Consider the following 19,719-nt stretch of genomic DNA (forward strand, 5'->3'; position numbering starts at 1 on the left):
CTTTGATCCTTTTGGTGTAAACTGTTCTTTTTACAAATTCATTTGTCAACAACCTTATACTGTGATTTACTTTTTGGCCCTGCTTTTTCTAGAGCATAGTTGTACAGTGGGTTGTGCTGTAATCTATAAAAACCTTTTGCAGAACTGAGGCAAGCTGGAGTTTAAAAGCAAGGCACAACTGGCATTTACTGAAGTTTTAAGTAATTACTCCTATTAGTTTCCAAAGTATTTTTGACTATAGACAGCTTTATGATTACTCAACTTGTGAAAAGTCCTTGATTTTTATGCCTTCAAGAGCTTCATAAGATACTTGGCACTTCCAACATTGAAAGATTTTTTCTGGTCAGTAGGCTGTACTGCTGCAAGAAAGCAGTATTTTATTTTACCTCGCCACACACGTCTTTTAAAATAATTTTTTAATTTACTAATACCTTTTCTGTCATTTGATGGAAATAGTAAAAATCTTGCTGCAGAATACAAGTTTTTAGAAAGAAAAATGAGCTTTAGGTTCTCTGGAAAGCAATAGTTAAGTAAGCCTTGCCTATTTTATGAAACTGCACAGCAACTGGTTGCACCTGAGAAGCCAGAGCAGTAGGATTTGTTGTTTCAAGTGGGTGGGTGGTGTGTTTGTTGGGGGGAGTCTTCCTGGCATGTTACTCTGGCTGGCTCAAACCATGATGAAGGGAGAAAACAATACTACACATCATAACATTTGAAAGCATAAAATGTAACCACATGGTAACACACATTCTGTTAGAAGCAATTTGCCCATTGCTGTGGCAGAAGCTGCAAACAGAACATTTTATCTTTACCGTACTCATGCTCAGTATGATACAATCTTGTGTTGGTATTTGGGAGCGCTGTGCTTTGAACAGATCAAAAGTACAAGAACCTGTCAGATCGTTTTTCACGTTATGACAACTCTCAGGCCCGTGGTGTAGGCTCCTGGCAACAGAGATTTGCTGTAGGGAGTCTGTCGAGTACTGTTGGAAGAGACCTGGGAAAACCAGCTATTTTACCCCTAATATAAGGCAGACTCAGCTTTAACTGAACTGATTTCCATATAATCGGTTTTTATAGCATTGTATGATGGAGATTCCATAACCTTTCCAGGCCATTTCATTACACCAACTTTTCAGACTGTCAGAGCTTACCTTGCGTCTAAAAATCTTCCTTGCTGCTACTTGAGCCCACCAGTGCTTGTCCTATTCCCCTAGACGTTGAAACCAGCTCATTTTTGCAACAACTGCATCATCACTTCAGTGTTCTTAACCTTGGATGAAACAAGTTTAGATTTTTTAAGTCTTTTCTCATTGATTTTTCACATTTTTGTTCACCATGTTTGTTCCACTCAGATTCATTTTTGCCTCATGGTGTCCACTGCTGGACCAGGTCTTCTAGGGGAGAATATTACCTTGCAAGCCCTGTGTAACACTCAGTTGTCTATCCCAGCACTGTGGGATAGACACAGTGTTGTTGGTGTGTTTAAGTTGTGATTAGCTATGAAGCCAAGCTACAAAGGTGCTCTTCAGCTATTTACTTCCAATCTTGTACTTATGCAGGTGACTATTTATACAAGACTGCAGTATCTCCCAGTTGGTCTTACCAAAATTGTATTCTGTTTATTTCATAACATTTCTCTGCATTCTGAAGTGGGTTTTAATTCTGATTTTTGCCTTCCAAAATACTTGCAGATCTTAAACCACCTTAAAACTATGTATTTTGCACTGACTTCGTAATAATCAAAAGTGAAGACTCAAACGCTCTTAAGGATGTGGCAGTCTTAGATCACTGGAATTAGTTTCACCTATAATGAATAAGGTATGTTTTGGGATAACAGGAACAGCACTTAAACCATGCAATGCAAAAACTTTTATGCACATTTTATGCCATTAAAAAATTACTACATAGGTTGCAAAAAGCTCCATGGTTGTATTGGAATCACTTCATCATTTCACACAGGAAGGAAGAAAAAAATTGCAAGTTCATGTTAAGAATGGCTGTTTGAGCCCCCATCATGGGCTGCTTGGCTTACCTGTTTTATCTCAGATTCTAACTGATGCTCCACATAAATATGTGAAAGAAAATTACAGTTAAATAGAGGCAATTTTATTAACTTGTTAATTTTAGCCAATAAGATCTTTTGCTGTTATGGGTATTCTGATGATTTGTATTTTCACCTTCTATAGTAGCAAGTGGAAAAACTCATTTATCTTTCCCAAGAGCAGCTGAGTTTCTGCACTCAGTTTAGTTTGTTTCTGAGAGGGAGGAGTAAAAGGTAGGAGCTCACTTGCACTTACTGAGAATATGCTAATCTTTCAATTACAGTGAAACACCGAATTTGGATTTTGATAGCTACTTTTTTGCTAAACTATTTATACATTACAATACAATACATCAGGGAGAAAATACCTGTAATTTTCACCAGAACGTGAGATCTGATAAATGGATTGTGCCAACTTGGAGACTAATGAATTAATTTTTTTCTCATTTCAAACATCTTAAAAATACCAGTTGTCAGTAAAAGATAATTTTTCCCCACAACTGACTGTAATAACATGTTTGAACTGTCAAGCAGCTGCCTCTGAGTGACAGCTGAACTGTGTATATTTCAAGATCAAAAAATAATTTATGAGAGATGTTTAAGCCTACAAGGTGCTAAAAATTTCAATGGAAAAGAGAAAAATGTGAAAGCATAAAATAGTAATTTTTTTTAGGTAAATCAGAGCAATAAAACAATAATAATAGTAATAATGAAAAGGTACTGTCCATTTTATTAGGTAACATCATGGTGGATCATGCTTCTCACATGATGAGGTTTCACGAGCTTAAAAATAAGTCATCGTCATTGGTGGTTTAAGCTGGTGGTTTGTATGCTGGGTTTAAGTGATCTCCCTGCAGCTACACTGCATCCTTAGTCACCCTGATGCTTGGGGCACACTGGGTTACATGATGGGCAGCTCAAGTGCTTTACTGGGTTGGGTGATACTGGGTTGGTGTAGCACTGGGCTGGGTTTGGGCTAGCTGCAAACCCTTTTCTAGCTGGGTTTCTGTGAGCCCAAGGCTGTTAAATAACACACACTTAAGTCTGTAACACTCCAGCCTTCTTCCTGCTCCTCAGCTACATCATGCAGTTGAGGATAATGCAGAATGAACTACAGGATGTGGTGTTCAAAACGTGTGAGTTGCAGAGTGCGTGTGAGATCGAGGTCATCTAAGTGGATTTCAGGATGTGTGGGACTTGACAGGGGTGAGCTCTGGAGGCTAGAATACTTCTTTGAGATTCAGGGTTTATAATTAAACCCACTGACATTAGCCATATTGCTGATGAGAAGTATTTAGAAGATGCAATACTATGTGCTAAAAAATTTAATCTTCAACCCAGACATGCTATTTTAGCCATATGGGGTTGTTTCCATATGAATTCCATGCAAACTGGACAAATATAACAGTGGAATCATACCGCAATATCCTATGCAAAAGAAATAGGAAATTAGAATGGGTCAGAGACAACTGTCTTAAAATATATTCTTATTCCTCTTAACCAAACCCTATTGTATAAATCCAGCCTACAGCTTTTATGTTAAGGGAAAAAGAATACTGCTAAAAATTGTTCACAGCTGTGGCTGGAAGGCACTTCTGGCTTTCAGCTAGTCCAACCCCTGTGCTCAAAGCCCATTCAAGTAAAGCAGGCTGCTTGGGGCACTGTCTAGCCTGGTGGGACTCCTTCACTTCCCTTGGACAATCTGTTCTGGTGCATGTACACCCACCCTGTCAGTGACATGGTTTGTAGTGGTGATGTTCCACTGTTTTCAATCTTTTACTTAGGCTTGAGTCCTATCAAAAGGATCCTCAAAGTATGTGCATGTTAATGAAATCCTTGTGTCAATAAATTGTAAACTTACATTGAAATTTAAATCAACTTAGCTCAACTAAATCATGTCAATATTTTGGCTTGAGTCTATGCTGAACTAAGATTACTTTTAAGACAGATGCAATAGCTAGCAAGCTGCCTTTTGTTATTGTGTTTTTATGTATTTATCAACAAGCCTTAATAACCAGGAAAAGCAATAGACATATTCTACATCAAACCCCTGCACTGTTTGATCTCAGGTGTTCAACTACCAGTAAGAACAAACATTTTTGTAGAAACGTCATCAAAGAGAAAACCAGCACTTTTATTGTGCCCTGTGTCTACCTACAAGCGGAGATCACCTCACAAGTGATCACAGTCTTGCAGTTTGTGTAGTATCTGTGTAACTCGGGCTCTGTGTGTTAGACAACGCTAAGAATTGTTTGAAACTGTGAACTTGGACTGTGTTTGGTGCAGGCGCAGCTGCTGTGTGTGAGTTAAGGCCTTTCTGAGCCATAAACACACACAAACCTCAAGCAATCCAGACTGCCCCGCACTGCCAGGCCTCCATGACACACCCCTGGGCACTTCATATGGGCTTCGTCACCTGCAGGGTGGGCTCTGATGGTGACTGTCCTTGTAGCTGTGCGACTTCATGCTTCGGTGCACAAGCACCTTGTTGAAGAAACCAAACACGTTCCCAGGCAAGGCCGTCTGCCCCGGCACCTGCCGAGCAGCGGGGCTGGCGGTGCATGAAGGCGCCAGGGCTCCCTCACGCCTCTGGTGCTATGTCTACAGGCCTCATGCCAATGCCTGCGGGAGCGGAGCTGGACACAGCGCTGTGTGCCTGACAGCTGAGGGAAAGCAGGGCACGGGCCGCGGTGCGGCGGAGTGAGGGAGAGAGGGCGGCGGCTTCGGCACGACCCATCCCTCACAGCTCCATCATGGCCGCCACGCCTGTACGCGGGATGCGAGCACTATAGGGGTGCCACGGCCCTTCCCGCGCAGGCGCCTTGCGCGGGGGCCCAGCGCATGCGCGGCAGCGTGCCGGCGCAGCTGGCGGCCCCGGTCGGCGCGGCGCAGGCGCGGGGCAGCGCTGTCAGTTCCGGCTGTTTGTGCGGGAAGTGGATCCGGCCCGCGCCCGCCGGCCCCCCCGGCCCCCCCCCCCGAGCCCCGGTTGCTCCCGCCGCCCGCGGCCGCGCCAGCCGCCCCGGCCATGGCCCGGGACTACGATCACCTCTTCAAGCTGCTCATCATCGGCGACAGCGGTGAGCGCGGCGCGGCCCGGGGGTGGGGGTAGGCCGCTGGCGGGGTTGGCCGCCCCTCGCCTCTGTGAGGGGCCTGAGGGCGGTGGCGGCGGGGCCGGGCCGGGCGGTGCGGGGAGGGCGGTGTCATGGCGGGGCATCCGCGGGGCCATTGCGGCCGGTTCTCCGGTGGCGGGGCTCTGTTGTGCTGTCGGTGGCGATGGGCTCTGCCTGGGTGGGTCGCTGGGGCTTCTCCCCCCCGCTTTGAATGAGAGGGCGCGTTTGCTTGGGCTTCGTAAGGCGTTATCTGATGAACCTGCGGAACTGGCTGTCACAGGATATTATGGTAAATAGCTCGGTTAGGGTTAGGAAAAGGAAGATTAGGCACGTACGAGTAAGAGCAGCACCCGTGTGGGTGCTTGCAGCAGCCTTCGCCAGCCGCATGTTTTGAGGGCGCCCGCTAATCTCTTGCTGGGCTGAGGAGGGAATTCCCTTCTCCTGTGACAGGCGGTCCAAGGCATCGATGGGAAGGGCTGGCTGCTCCTCAGCCCTAGGAACCATTGTTTCCAGTGTGGCAACTACAACGTTTTGATACTCTTTATTATCTTAATTATTGCTCATGGCTCTTTCTGTGCTTCAACGTGAAATCTCAGTTCTACAGTTTGTCAGGGATATTTATTCTTAATAAATCCTTCTAGGGCCAGTAGCTTTGTGTATTTCTAGTTCTACTATAGCATGCAAATACCTAAACCAGTTGTGGGTAAGGGGTAGTTATGTAGATTTTTGGCAATTCACCCATGCAGCAGTTTCAGAAACTTCTGCAGGGGTAGTCTATGAACTCAGCCTGTGTCTGGTGCTTTAGTCTAGATACATAAGAATTGGGACTGGGAAGATTCCTGCCTTCAGTCTGGTTCAGTGTTGCTAACACTGCAACAGCTTAGAGCTTAATTTCCATAAACTGGAGAAGATGGCATCCACCCTCTTCTTATAATAGAGGTGTGGTCCATAAGGCAGCAGGTCCCGGCATGCAGTGAGGCATGGCTCTGGGGTGAAAGTGTAATGTTGCATGATCTTGGCAGTTGTCACCCCCAGAAGCTTTAGCTGTATGTAAAAATATTTTATTCTATGCTAAACTCTGTCTGTATGAAGGGATCTAAAAAGGGAGAAGGGGCCACAGCTTAAAACTCTGCGCTTTTGGGAGCGTATGGATCGTTAAAGCCAAGTGCTGCATTCTGAGTAGAGCAGTAACTCTGCTGCTTGCTGATGAGTTTCAAAACTGTTCAGGCAAGATAAACAGGATGGTGAAAACTTTGATGAGGACTTCTCATTTTAAACAATTAAATGACATTTCTCAGCTGAGTTTTCTTGAGCGAAGTCCCTATAGTGTTTCCAGTGATAGGAAAGAAGTGAGAACTGTCAGCTTGCCTGTGGTTTTCTGTTGTTGTAATTAAATCTCACTATGCAGTTTTGAGTATTGATTTTTCTTTTTTGTTTTTGTATTTGCTAACCCCAACAGGAAGGCTTTGTCCCTGTTTCCACAAAGCAGTTTACTTGCTTTGTTTATTGATGTTTATTCTCTGCAATAGGAAGTGGACTGATACTGGATAAGAAGATTCTGTCTCATCTGCTTTCCCTTGTATGTAAATATGTCAGGAGGGTAGTAGGTTTGTGTGCTTTTAGAACAGGTCATCTTGAAAAGCTGCTGGTGATCTAGGTTGTGCCAAATCATAGATTTAAAAATAAATACAGATGATCTGTGCTTTCAGTGTGCTGTTTTAATTCACTCTACCATTCAGTAAGATAGAGGCTTTAGAAACCGGTGTGGCACAGAAATTTGCTTTTAATTTTGATTGTGCAAAGTCAATAGGCCTTTTGTTTTGTTTCAGTCTGCTGTCTTCAACAAGCAAAGAGGCCCTGCTAGCCTTCTCTTTTCAGATCTTCAAATAACTCTGTGTAGGAGGTGGAGGGTCACAAAGAGTGTGGTTTCTCTGCGCGTGAACAGTGTGGATCAGAGGCAGTGTTTGTTTAGTGAGATCCTTGTCATCGGGAGCATGTAGAACTTCCTGAGTTGAGGAGGTTTCTTTTCTCCAGATGCCTGAGTGCTGAGAGCAGTGTAGACCAAGAGAGCGTCTGCAGCAATGGACACTCTGACAAAGCAGTGGTCATGTGCAGCCCATGCAGCTCTGCAGTGTAGCCGGAGGTTGCCTGATGTTTTAAAAAGGTGGTGTGGTCTGACAAGTCTGTGGGTTCCAGCGTCTACTTTCTTTTTACTAAGCTGGAGGCCAGTCCTGTTGTCCTGCTCGATCAAGAAAGGTAGTACTTTCTGAAACCTTTTTTCATTTAAATTATTTTGCCTTAGCTGGCTGGTGTTTTGCAGAGGTTTAGCTCTTGTTAAATAGCCAGTGCTTCATTAAAGTTCAGGCACTGCTCTGCTGCTGTTTTTGAGCTCAGAGGTATTAAGTGTGTGCAGGCTCTAACTTGGTATTTTTTAGTAGCATTCTTTCCTTTTTTGAAGGTGTTTAAAAAGACACTGAAATACTGAATGAGAAATGGGCATGGCCTCCCCAGATGTCTGGTGGTTTGAACTCTTTGCAAATGAGACCTGTCTTACTGGAATCATGCAGATGTTTTGAGTTTGTTGTTTGTTTTTTCTTTCCTGGTAGCTATCTTCAGATGCCAGCAGCTGCGAACTAGACTTTGTGTATGTCTTCTATTAAGAAAAGCTTGCAGGCTGTACATCATCAAAATAGTTAAACAGCTTTTACCTGAAAAGATTTAATAGATAATCACTCTGGTGAAGTTGAATTTTGTTTTCATGCCATAGCAGACTTCTTTTTTTGGAAGAGGGAGGGAAGGGAGAGGAAGGGACATTAACAGTAGAGATGTTATACAGAGATAACAACTTTGAGGCATTCTGATACCCAGATTCCTCTTGATTGGGTGGGCAGGAATGAGTTCTTTATGGTTCTTCTCTGAAGCACTGTGAAAAATACTTCCCTCCAACAGGCTGTGATCAGGGTGCAGACAATCATTTCAGGAAAACCTGGATGAAGTGCTACTCAAAGCACTTAGGGAACTGTTTCACTTTGTCAAAAGGTACAACTTCAGAAAAGGTATTTGTCCTTCCCATTAGATGTGGAACAAGCCTGTGTTGGATGGCAATGCAGAACAATGGTTCCCAGCTCCTCTGTTTGGTTTAGGCTTATGTTAAATTGTGGCCGTGATAACATAAGCTTTCTAGTATGAAACCCTGGTCTGGTTGTCAAAAGTAGTTCAAATTCCACTGCTGTTCAGCTCGGCATGATGAATGGGAGGTAGGCAGTGATGTTAAGCATGATGTGAAATTCAATGGAGTAGTTTAGAGCTATGTTCTGAGTGCTTGTTCATTAGTAGGACATACTTGGGTTTGGATCTTCCTTAGCAAATACAAGCCTACTGATTGTAAACTTGATTCAGTTATAATTCTTTTCATTTAGTTATCATTGTTTTTAGTTATCATTCTTATACTGCTTTAGTTATCATTCTTTTATGACCTCTTAGAAGTGACCACAATTCAAAAGCTACTGTTTGAGTTTGCTGAGGGGTGGAGGAAGGTGGGGACACAACTCTGTCCATACTGTTACAAGAAGCATACCAAGCCTCGGAGTGACTGCAGTGTGCTTGATCAAACCTTCCGGGAGAGTACTGAGATGAATAGTCCAGGTGGATGGTACTAAATTATCTGCTGAGAAAATAGCCTAGTTAGAGTTAAAATGCAATGCTGTTGTGCTCTCTGACACCCAAGATGACTGAATTCAAAGATCTTGCTGTCTTTGTTTGTTGTAGGTGTGGGCAAGAGCAGTTTGCTGTTGCGTTTTGCAGATAATACATTCTCAGGTGAGTGTTTTGTTTACTTCAGTTAAGTGAGATGGTCAAGGTCTGCTCCAGTACTGCTGGCTGGCAAGGAGTTGTTCTTCTGCATTTACCCACTGATAGCTATACTAGGAATACATGATGTTTCTAACTTTGTTTCTCTGGTATAAGCCTATACAGGCCATCCTGTCTGATCTTCACTTGGAACTGCAAGTCCTACAGGATTTAAATACTGACATGGTTCCAGAAATAGCTTAGTTTTTTTAGCTTATGCTGTATTCTGTGCGGACTTCCTATTGGACATTGGGTATTTAGATTGATTGACTATTGTGGCTAAACAACTTATATTTGTGACATAACTAACTGGGAGGAAACTCTATTCAAAATCAATGATTGTAGAAGCATTTAGAGAAAAATTTGTCTCAGTTTTCACAAGTGAAATACTTCCATAGTTGCTGTCCATTTCTGGAGATATTTGGGTGCTTACTCTTGACCACCAATGCAACAGAAGAATCATTTCATTTTTTAACACCAAGTTTTAAACTTTAAGCATGATGTGGGAGAAGTTACAGGTATTAGCTGCAGATAAAAATACACAGATCAGCATGACCTGATTGAGCATTCTCAATGATAAGCAGATAAGGGGGAACCTTGTTCTGCTGTCTAGTGTGAGAGCTACTGCCAAATAGCGTTCAGAAGTGTGCTTTGGGACATCCAAAATAAACAAGAGTTAGGTTCTCACTTAGCCATGCTTTCCCTTCAGGCAGCTACATTACCACAATTGGAGTGGATTTTAAAATCCGGACAGTTGAAATCAATGGAGAGAAGGTGAAGCTACAGATTTGGGACACAGCTGGACAAGAGCGCTTCCGGACTATCACATCAACGTGAGTATAACTGGGCTTTGTGATATGTAGCTTTATGCATGGATCTTGCAGTTCAGAGTTACAGTTTAGATATTTAACGTTGCAGTTGATTAGTTAGTGACAGCTTTGTGGTCTGTACAGTGGAACTTCTCTCAGCTATTTTAGAACCATGAGTGGTGGTGATGATATGTCTAGGTTTGAAACTGGGATTTCAGATTTCCTCATTTTTCTGTGCATTTCCATGATGGCTTTGTCTTATTCCTCTGCTGTTACTTTCCAAATGGTAGAACTGGAGTTATTTCACTGTTCTGTATATAGTAGAAAATTTGTTTCTGAAGCCTGTCCGAGAAGGTCATCCTTTGATTGAACATATTGCACAAGTACGGAGTGCAAACCGTCTGTCAGTGTTGTATAACTAATGAATAATTTTGAGGTTGAAGAATAGTATTTCCAATATTTAGTTTTCTCTTAGGACAGATGCATAGTCTTTTAGGACTCTTTGTGTGGAGTTCTGTTGAAGTAGATGCCCACATGAAGTTAACCTTTTCCTTGGTTCGAGTTCAGTTTCATTCTCATTGTCCTTTTGAACAGCGTGTGCACAGCTTTTCCTGTTCCTGGAGAAACCACACCCAGAGCTGCAACCCTGGGAACTGAGAATAAAGTGTGTTTGTAAACTGATTGCATTAAAGGTGGGACTGCTCACCGTGAAACTAGGGAAAGAGGAAGAAATACACTTGGAAATGGATCTTTGTTTCCTTTATTAACAAAAATAATAATTCTTGAAAGACCTGGGTGTTTCACTTGGTCTTTCATGACTGACTTCTCTTTTGGTTCTTATTTGAGAGGAGGATTGTTTTCAGCTGATGCATTGGTTAACTTAGGCATAAGAATCATGAGATTGGCTGCATCTGTGTTACATCTGACCAGCTAGAACTGGCAAAATTGAACCTGGTGTGTGCACCGCCCCTTTCCTCTGCTCTTCTATACGGATATTACTGGGTTGCTTCCATTGTTTCTTAAGTGTTTGGCTTGAAAAACCTTGGTTGCCTCTTGTAGGGTTCCTGTGTGTGACATCACTTCTTGTTTCGGCGCTGCAGGCAGTGTGGGGCAGGAAGTGGTGAGGGGGAGGCAGCAGTGCAGCACTGTGGCCCCCATCAGCTGTGTGCATGGGCTAGTCACAGAGTGCCCCAATTACTGCTGAGTCAGCACATGGCCTTCCTGTTTTCAGATTCCCTGACGCCACTCAGAGCTGCGTTAATGAGCGTTGGTTTGTGGGGCTGATGCCAGCTGGTTTAGAAAGCCATGGTATCCAGCACTGAACAGGGAATACCAGGAAAGGAGGTGAATGGGAATAGCTGCAGATTAGAATTTGTGTAGTGTTTCGTTTAATTCTTTGATTAGGTGAGCTGAACTGGTTTGAAGGTGTTTGTGCCATGACCCATTTGAACTCTGCTACTACTTTCTTTTGCATAGCTTTTTAACAAATTGAGGGATATTTTACTCCTGGGGAAGTGGAAGCCCCAGTTTTCCTGCTGTAACTCTGATGAGGTGGTTACAGAATCTTCAGTGGTGAGGAAGGAAAGATTTGAACTTTGTTCAGCTTTAAGCAAAGAAGTTCCTGTGTCGGAGTGCATTTGAAGCATTGAGGAAAACACTTGGGGAACGCTGGTTATGCTGTTTTGAGGGCTCCTCTTGCTGCTAGCTCAGCTAGTTGTGACTGTCTAGCATTCACTGATACTATTCAGGAGGTCCAGAGACCCAAACGTATCAACCAGGAGATAATAACATCTGAATTTTAGAAATGGTTCTACTTTTTCTTCATTGGCAAAGTAACTCTGTAACTGATTTTCTTATCCCAAACTGAGTGGCAAATCAAGTTACCATGCTAGTACTTACGAAAGGGCTTGGCTACCAAATCATGGGTGGAGTATGAGTGTGCTGTCAACAGTGTGGTAGTCTTTGTCTAGTCCTTGACTAGATTGAGGTTTAAATTGAGGTAAAGGATATAAAAAGGTGTTCCTACAGTATTACTATAGGCCCGGAAGTGCCTTTACGGTTAAAGGTAGATTTCAGATTGATGTTGAGCCAAGCCTGGCAAGCAAACCTGAAATTAGAGCTCATCTGGTAATAATAGTAATAGGTTGGAAGTACCGCTGTATAGACCTAGAACTGCAAAATGGGAGAGGTGGTAGGAGTTAATAGTGGAAAATTGGGAAACATTACGGTTGTTCTATTTTGATTTTACTTGACTGCAGCTACAGGAGCTGAAAACCAGAATAAAACAGAAATCAAGTTGATCTGAAGTATTCTATACAAGTTCAAGAAAACTGAACTAGATCAGAATTTCGGATTGGGAAATGTAAAAGCAGCTGGTTTTTACTGTCTATTTAATGTGGAAATACTGGGATAGCTGGTGCCTAGTGGGAGGAGAGGCCAAGTTGTGCGAATTTGGTTGTCATGAAACATCATCCAAACTCTGAATTTCATTTAAATTCACCAGGGATGTGGCATGGCAGGATTCAGATGTATTAGCAGGAACACTTCAGATGCATGAGCAACCAGTTCCTGTACTTGATTTGCTCTTGTAGGACTGCTTTGTCCTGATTCAGGACTGTGGTTTTATGATACAGGCGTTACGTAATAGCTGTCAGATGCTGGCACAGGGTGAATAGTGATAGCAGAGGGGCCTTCTGCCATGTGTTTGTGTGCAATGGCATGTCCAAGAGAGGGATAAACTTTTTGCAATGATAGAATTGCTGTGTCTTTTGCAGCAGGTATGAGGGTGCGAAAGACTAAACAACTGGCCTGTGACAATAGATGTGCTTCCAGAAACCTGGAAGAAAGAGGATGAGTGTGAAAACATATTAGAAGTCTGTAGGATTGGTTAGAATTCTAGATGAATGAAACCCAAAGAACCATATATACCACAAACTAGTTAAATACTAGCGAAGATGCTGGATTAAAGGAGTGACCTATCTTTCACATTGGCCAGTTATGTTTATTTTTCCATAAAAGAAATGTATGGGCCCTACTGAACTGATGCAGTCAGTAATACTCTGGCTCAATAATGCTCTGACTTATCTACTGTCGTGCTTCGTGAAACCGGTTATTATAACTTCAGATGCTAATCTGGGGAAGTATTTACTAGAGGATATCTGAGAACTTTCTTACTGGTATCTGATAGTAGGAAGTACCACAATGAGTGGCAGAGTGTTCCCTTCTGCTTGGAAAGGCAGTCTGCAGAGGGATGTGAAGAAGAACACAAATGGCTGAAGGACACCATGAGTTTGGTTAGCTGGTTCTGGAGCTTTTCTGGTATCAAGTCTGCAGTATTAGTGGGTAATGTTTCAAAGGCAGTAAGCTTATGTCATTAAGCTTCTTTAAATATAACTCTATAGGTAGAATAAACAACTCGGGTGTGTATTTCCATTTAAATGTTAGCATTTTTAAGCCTTTTCCACACCAAAGCTAAATGTAAACCCTTTAGATCTAGGTAATTTTTTCCAACCATATGGAAGATAGTTGACTACTACCAAGCATCCAAGGGCATATACAGGTCAGGTCTGGTTATCTTCCACCTCAGTGGGATGCTTTCATGTTCACTCTAAGCAAGAATAATTGTTCTGTTGCTTCTGAAGGGTTGTGTTTTTTTTGGGGGAGAGGAATGGGTTGGGAGGTTGGGACTGAGAACTTAATTTCTCTTGTGCTTTCATTTTTGTGGTCTCCATCTTCCCTAAAATGAAGATAAGGCATGCCTTCCCTAGTGTCAAAGCCTCAACTACCTCTTGGTTGCCAAAAGCACAAAATTTACACCTACTCCTCCCTGAATGCCAAAAGCCCCATCTGTTCTCTACTCGCCAAAGCCTACAACTTGTTATAAAAGCAATTCTGCACTGCATCATTCTGAAATTGGAAGTAGGGGGTAGGATAGATAAGACTTTGTTTTCTAATACTGTCCTGCACTTGGGGTTGGAGAATCTTTGGTGTACTTGTTAAGCCTGAAATGTTTTCTAGGACACAAGGCTGTATCTAACAAGTGATTGAAAATAGCATGAGTAGCTTCTTAAGAAAAATGTGTATTTTGGGGCGTAAGAGTCAAAGAATAAAAAGTATTCATGGTCTTATCTCTTGTGCTGCTAAAAGGTAATGTCAGCCAATGGAGAAAATGACATTTTAGTATAGATGAGGGGTTGGCAACCTTTCTAGACCGATGTGCCAGACAATTTTCCCTTCCAAAAATAGAAGCAGTGTATGCTGATAGGAACTCAGCAGGATGCAGGGGTTGCTGTCTTGCACAAAGGAGGATATTTCTCCTGAGGTGGTTGGCACTATTAGTGCTTTGTGGCAGGAGCTCCCAGCTCCTGCAGAGTTTTGAATGCCATAGTGGTCTGTGCTGCATGGTCCAGCCCACAGTCCTCATCCCTAGAAGCAAGCGACGACTGTGCTGACGACATGTCAGGAGTGGGATCTGTATGTACACGGTGAATGTTATTCTACTCCCTGACATCATATGCTTTGCTTAGAAGAAAATCTAGGTGCGTGGGCAAGGTAGGAGCAGCAGGATGCTCCGTTGGGTCCTCTGGTTTGGATGACTGGGGTACCAGGCATGGTTTTATGGTGCGCACAGCAGAATGAAGCAGCTCTGCGTAGGTGTAGCTGTACCACTGCGTTTCTCTAAAGGCTGAGTGTTGTCTTTGCAAATGTAATGCTCAGTGTTAGGTAGGAAGTGGTAGGTCAGCCTGAGGGTTGCTGAATTGAAAGACTATTAGGTGATATGGAAGAGTTTGAAGGTAATTGGTTTATTGTGCAGATGTAGAAAAATTGGGTGTGTTGGTAGGGTTGGAGAGCTTTCCCTTTCTGATGCCATTGCACAGAGCAGTATCTCATCCAAAATGGTGTGCAGTGCGTGTTAGTGGCAGAAGAAAATGGGTTATTTTGGCACCGTGTGGATTCAGGCTATGGAATATTTTTTGCTGTAAGTGATCTAAGTTACGAAATAAAGTTGAGCTTTTAACAAAGCACAAATGCAGTGCTGTAACAAGTTTTAAAGCTCTTAAAGAACCTGATTGTGAATAAACTAGTGGAAGGTGTCCCTGCCTGTGGCAGGGGGTAGAATTAGATGATCTTAAGGTCCTTTGCAACCCAAACCAGTCTGTGATTCTATGACAAGAATATTTGAAAGTACAGGATCTCTGATGGGCTGGGAATAAGTAATTCTTATCTGAGTTCATTCTTGCCAAGGGAAGTGAATGTACAGCATAAATTACTGGTAGAACATGCATGGAAGAATTATTTGACTGTCATCTGAAAGTGCCCAGATGAGCAGTAGGAGCAGGCTCTCCTATTTCCATAGAATATGTATCATATGATAGAGGAGTATTTGATACCCAGTGATTGTCACTGCAAAGTGGTGATGAGAGGAAAGGGGTGGGAGAGATGAGTGCACTCTGTGTGTGGTTTATGTCTGTCTGTGGAAGTTTTGTCTTGATGGTTGATACAGACGAGTGGCTTCTGCTAGAGAAGGGATGATGAGAGGAGGGTGAGGAAGAGAGAGGGACTGGCTCAAGTGTGTTGGTAGCAGAAGCAAGCCGAAGACCTGAGATCTGACAGGCAGTACGTTTGGATTAGATTAGAAGGTTTTGAAGCTCAAAGGTGTCCTTGCTGAGTTGGAATAATTTATCGAAGAGAACCAGAGTAGTCACAGTGGACATCTCTAAAGTGCAGGGGAAGGAAGAGTGCTGCAAGAGGTGCTTGCTGGAAGAGATCAAGATCTAGAAAGGCTGTCACAATTTAAGGGAAAAGCCTCAATTTTGGTATGCTGAGTTCTGGAACTTGTTTTCCTAAAAATCTTTATGATTTTTAGGGCATGAAAAGGAAAGTATAAAGATACACCAAATATAAAAACTGGGTGCTGGTGAAGACCTCACTGTCAATGGTTTAAATTACTTTTTTATTTTGATCAAAGCTGCTTAATTTGCAATGGGGAGAATACCTGTGGTGAATGTGGCTGAAAACTGAGAAGGTGGAGGTTGCTGGTTTTATATAGCATTCTTGTGGTGCGGATATTGTGCCTTTAGTTGGTTCATGCAGGTGATAATGTTGGAACTTGAATTCAGATTACTTTTCTTGCGTGTCAGAATTGTTCATCATCATTTAAAGGTGCTGGTTGCCCAAGACTAATGGGAATAAACCAAAATGAAGCTTATTTTTAATGGCTAAAGGTAGCAGAGCGCATGGGATGCACATATGGAGTTGATCTGTTGAGTAGGAAGGTGCGATCAGAACACAGTCGCTCAATAAGAGAGAATTTTTTGTGAGCTCAAGAGAACTATGACTGAGGGTTGGGTATATTTGGAGATCTGCTGAAACCTTAGTCTGTAAATGATCTTTCACAGACAACAGAATGACTGCAAAACCTTGATGTGGCATGTACAATGTGAAGGTTCACATCGCAGCCGGTTCCAAGGATGTACTGGGGGCACCCCACTACCTTTTCCTCATGTAGCTGAAAGACAGTATTAATCTTTGAAGGTCTTGACAGGCTGAACAAGGAAGTAAACAGCAATCTTTGGACTTCAAAGCCTACTTGTATAGTCTAAATGAACAGGGAACTCTGTAGGTTTAGAGGAATAGTGTGTTGTAAACCAAGTGACTCCCAGTGGAAAGAAAATGGGGGCACTAGATTGCAGTAACTTGGGGATTTGTTGTGAATCTTGTAGAAGCTAAATGAAAGAGAAAGAGCTGAGGTGATACGTAGCTTGAGTTAATGTTTGTTGTCTTCTCGGGCTCCACAGGTATTACAGAGGAACACATGGGGTCATTGTTGTCTACGATGTAACAAGTGCAGAATCTTTCGTGAATGTAAAACGGTGGTTGCATGAAATCAATCAGAACTGTGATGATGTCTGCCGGATACTAGGTGAGCTTCTAATCAGAGTTACAATATCTTCTATAGTGGGCTGGCCTGCTAAAGTACCAAACTGACTTTTTTCCTTTTCCTTTGCTTTTTTAGTGGGGAATAAGAATGATGACCCAGAGCGAAAAGTGGTAGAAACAGAAGATGCCTATAAATTTGCTGGGCAGATGGAGATCCAATTGTTTGAGACCAGCGCCAAAGAAAATATTAATGTGGAAGAGGTAATATAATGTGTAGAAGAATATAGATAAGACTATATGGGGATATTGGTTTGGAAAAAAGTAAGAATTACATTCTTCCTGTTGAGGAAGAAAGAAAATGCTTTGTACAAGTTGCAAGCGAGTAGGTAACGTGAAAAAGAGACTTCCAGGTGTGTTTAGAAGAGTCCAGGAAGTGAAATGAAGGAGCCCACATTGCATTTTCACTAGCTTTACAATGCTAACATATTAGATGTGGACTCAAGAAAGACTTGTCACTAGGGAGAATGCTGCTAGGAGATGGGACTGCCCAATCTTCACTCCTGGCCTCAGTTGCCAAACTGACCTGGTTTTATTTACTCATTTAGGAAAGGTGTTTCTGATTTAGCTTGGGAGCTGGTACTGGATTTCCAGATGGCCCATAGTTCCTGGGCTTGCCTGAATTCCTGGCTGATCTGAACTTGCTTGTTTTCTCTTGCAGATGTTTAACTGCATTACGGAGCTAGTCCTGCGGGCAAAGAAAGAAAACCTAGCAAAGCAGCAACAGCAGCAACAGAATGATGTGGTGAAGCTAACGAAGAACAGTAAAAGGAAGAAGCGGTGCTGCTAATGCCCTTTCCCTGCTGCAGAGACTCTGCTGTCAGACAGATCAGCCCCTCCAGCTAGACTCGGGCAATTCCACTGGGGCAGGCTTTGGGAGGACTCTCTTAGCTTTGTGCCGTTATTTAAAGATTATTTTTTCTCCATGTTTTCTATCAAGAGGCGCTGGCACCTTACCACTGCAGTGCCAAGAAGGTATCGGATGGAATCTTGCCCCCCTCTCCTCCCCTGCTCATTCCAGTGCGCCTTGTAGACAAGAAGGACGTTGCCTACCAAGTGGACTAATTAACCCAAGAGTTTGTATATAATGTATATTGCTTTAACCAGCCTTGCCTCCCTGTTGTCGCTTTGGCTTCTGCCTTCTTAATGTCAACCAATCATGGACTGCAGAGTGCATCTTTTTAAAGAAATAGTACAAAGTTCTTAATTCGAGTTGGCCCCAGGCTGGCAGCAACTGCTTCCTGGGGCCTCTGGCTTTCCTTTCTGTTGGGTTCCAGGCTGGCGACTGGTGCCCCTGGGGCCTGTGGCTTCACCTGGAGCTCCAGGCTTTTACTGGGGCTCAGGCTTTGTTTTTCTAGGTACCAGGATTGCAGGTGTTGCTGCTGGAGCCTGGGGTTTCACTTCACCAGCCCCTGGGCTGGCAGCTGGTGCTGCTGCTGGGGCCTTGAATTTCAGTTTGCCATGATCCAGGTTTGCGGCTGGGTCCTTGGGTTTCACCTTCTTGTGCTGCAGCCCAGCTGTACCTGTGCTCTCCTTTAGTTTGTATCAAGATACTGAAAACCAAACTGACCTGCAGGAGTGGGAGTTATTTGGATAAAACTTGTTTTGTTTTTTATTTTTATTTTTAAAGCAAAGTTTAACTCTTTTGACCTCTGCTTCTGGTTTGCCAGGGTGTAAGTGAGGGTCCATTTCTTTTGAGAACAACAAACCCATGTGATTCTGCCAAAAAACCGCCAAACTTCTCCTCATTGCCCTGTCCACAAATAGGCAATCCGGACTGGAATGCGAATTTTGGTGGCAAAGCTTTTGTTTTTTAGAGAGAAGAGGCATGAAAATAAATCCAGCTGTTCTGGATTTATTTCTGAACACGAAAGCTGCTGCAGGATCATTCCCAGGATTCTTCTGTCAGAAAGGAGGACTGCTGTTTAAATGTAAGGAAATAGAAAGTTTGCTTGCTTGGGTTATGTGGTGGTGGAGGATCACCCTTGGAAACAAACTGGTCTCCCTATGCTCAGCAACGTTTTCCTGGCCCTTGCTGGCCTTTCTGGGAAAACAAGGGCTCAATTCATCAGCCTGAGTAGATGTAGTTCAAGGTGGAGAGTGTGTGTGCGTGTAACTAAAATATCAAATGTTGGGCTTGAAGTACATGCTCAGCACCTGAATAATTGCCTAAATAATAATAAAAGGTTGGGGTTTTTTCCTGAAAATTACTAAAAGACATGGAAGGTATGACTTCCTTTAAGGCCTTTGAAGGTGGACGTACTCAGTTTCTCAGTAAGTGGCCCTATGGAATCGCTGGCCTTGGTTTGGTAGGATGTGATTCACCAGTGTCCATGAGCTTTGAGTCAGCCCACTTCTCTCCCTTCCTCCCCCTTCCCCAGGAGAGGCTAAATTTTAAGTCACTTACTTTGCCTGCATTGTTTTAGATTTTATGGGTTGTGGTAAGAGCCCTGATCATACAATCACATCACAATCAATCACTTTAAAGACTTTTTAAAAATGCAAACAATGAATGTGTAACACATGGGGGTTTTAATCAGTTCAGGTGCTGGAAGTATGTATCCAGCTGCCTTCACCCATCTCTTTTCTTCACATATCTTTTGTTGGTAACCCAAGAATAAGAACGAGCTAGGATGTATTGCTTGTGTGAGCTCTGATAATGGTAAGACTTGGGCAGCTGTGGAAGGTGGTGGCTGCAGTTACACCAGTCCATCCTGTCTGCTCTCTGGCGTCGAATGTGGTGTGTGCCCAAGGGAGGAGCTGGGTCAGTCCTCAAGGCCTTCCTGTTGAGATGAAGCTGTCCTGTGATGGTTACCCCTTTCAGATTAAAGGGCCCAGCTGCATTACTCTGGGACTCATGGTAGTGTGTGTGCAGATCTAGGAGGGAGTAACTTCATATAGGCAGAAATAAAGAAAATGTCTGAATTTACTGGAAATGATGCAATAAAATGAGGAAATGGTGCACCCAAGC

The 19,719-nt window shown here is 43.1% G+C and overlaps 1 protein-coding gene across 2 annotated transcripts; it reads left to right on the forward strand.

Moving 5' to 3' along the window:
* Positions 1-5,011: 5,011 nt before the first annotated feature.
* Positions 5,012-19,710, forward strand: RAB35 (RAB35, member RAS oncogene family). Of its 2 annotated transcripts, XR_013957938.1 has the most exons (7): positions 5,024-5,121; positions 8,923-8,973; positions 9,713-9,836; positions 16,610-16,734; positions 16,828-16,952; positions 17,410-17,723; positions 18,566-19,710. XR_013957938.1 is itself a non-coding variant. In XM_080628704.1 (6 exons), exons 1-6 carry the CDS (start codon positions 5,070-5,072, stop codon positions 17,536-17,538), a joined length of 606 nt encoding a protein of 201 aa, XP_080484830.1. In that variant the 5' UTR covers positions 5,012-5,069; the 3' UTR covers positions 17,539-19,710. The 2 variants fall into 2 exon arrangements, 1 of the variants encoding a protein (XP_080484830.1); XM_080628704.1 differs by having other exon boundaries at positions 5,012-5,121; positions 17,410-19,710.
* Positions 19,711-19,719: the final 9 nt, after the last annotated feature.

Source organism: Psittacula echo, assembly GCF_963264785.1.
Source record: "Psittacula echo genome assembly, chromosome: 13".
NCBI lineage: Eukaryota > Metazoa > Chordata > Aves > Psittaciformes > Psittacidae > Psittacula > Psittacula echo.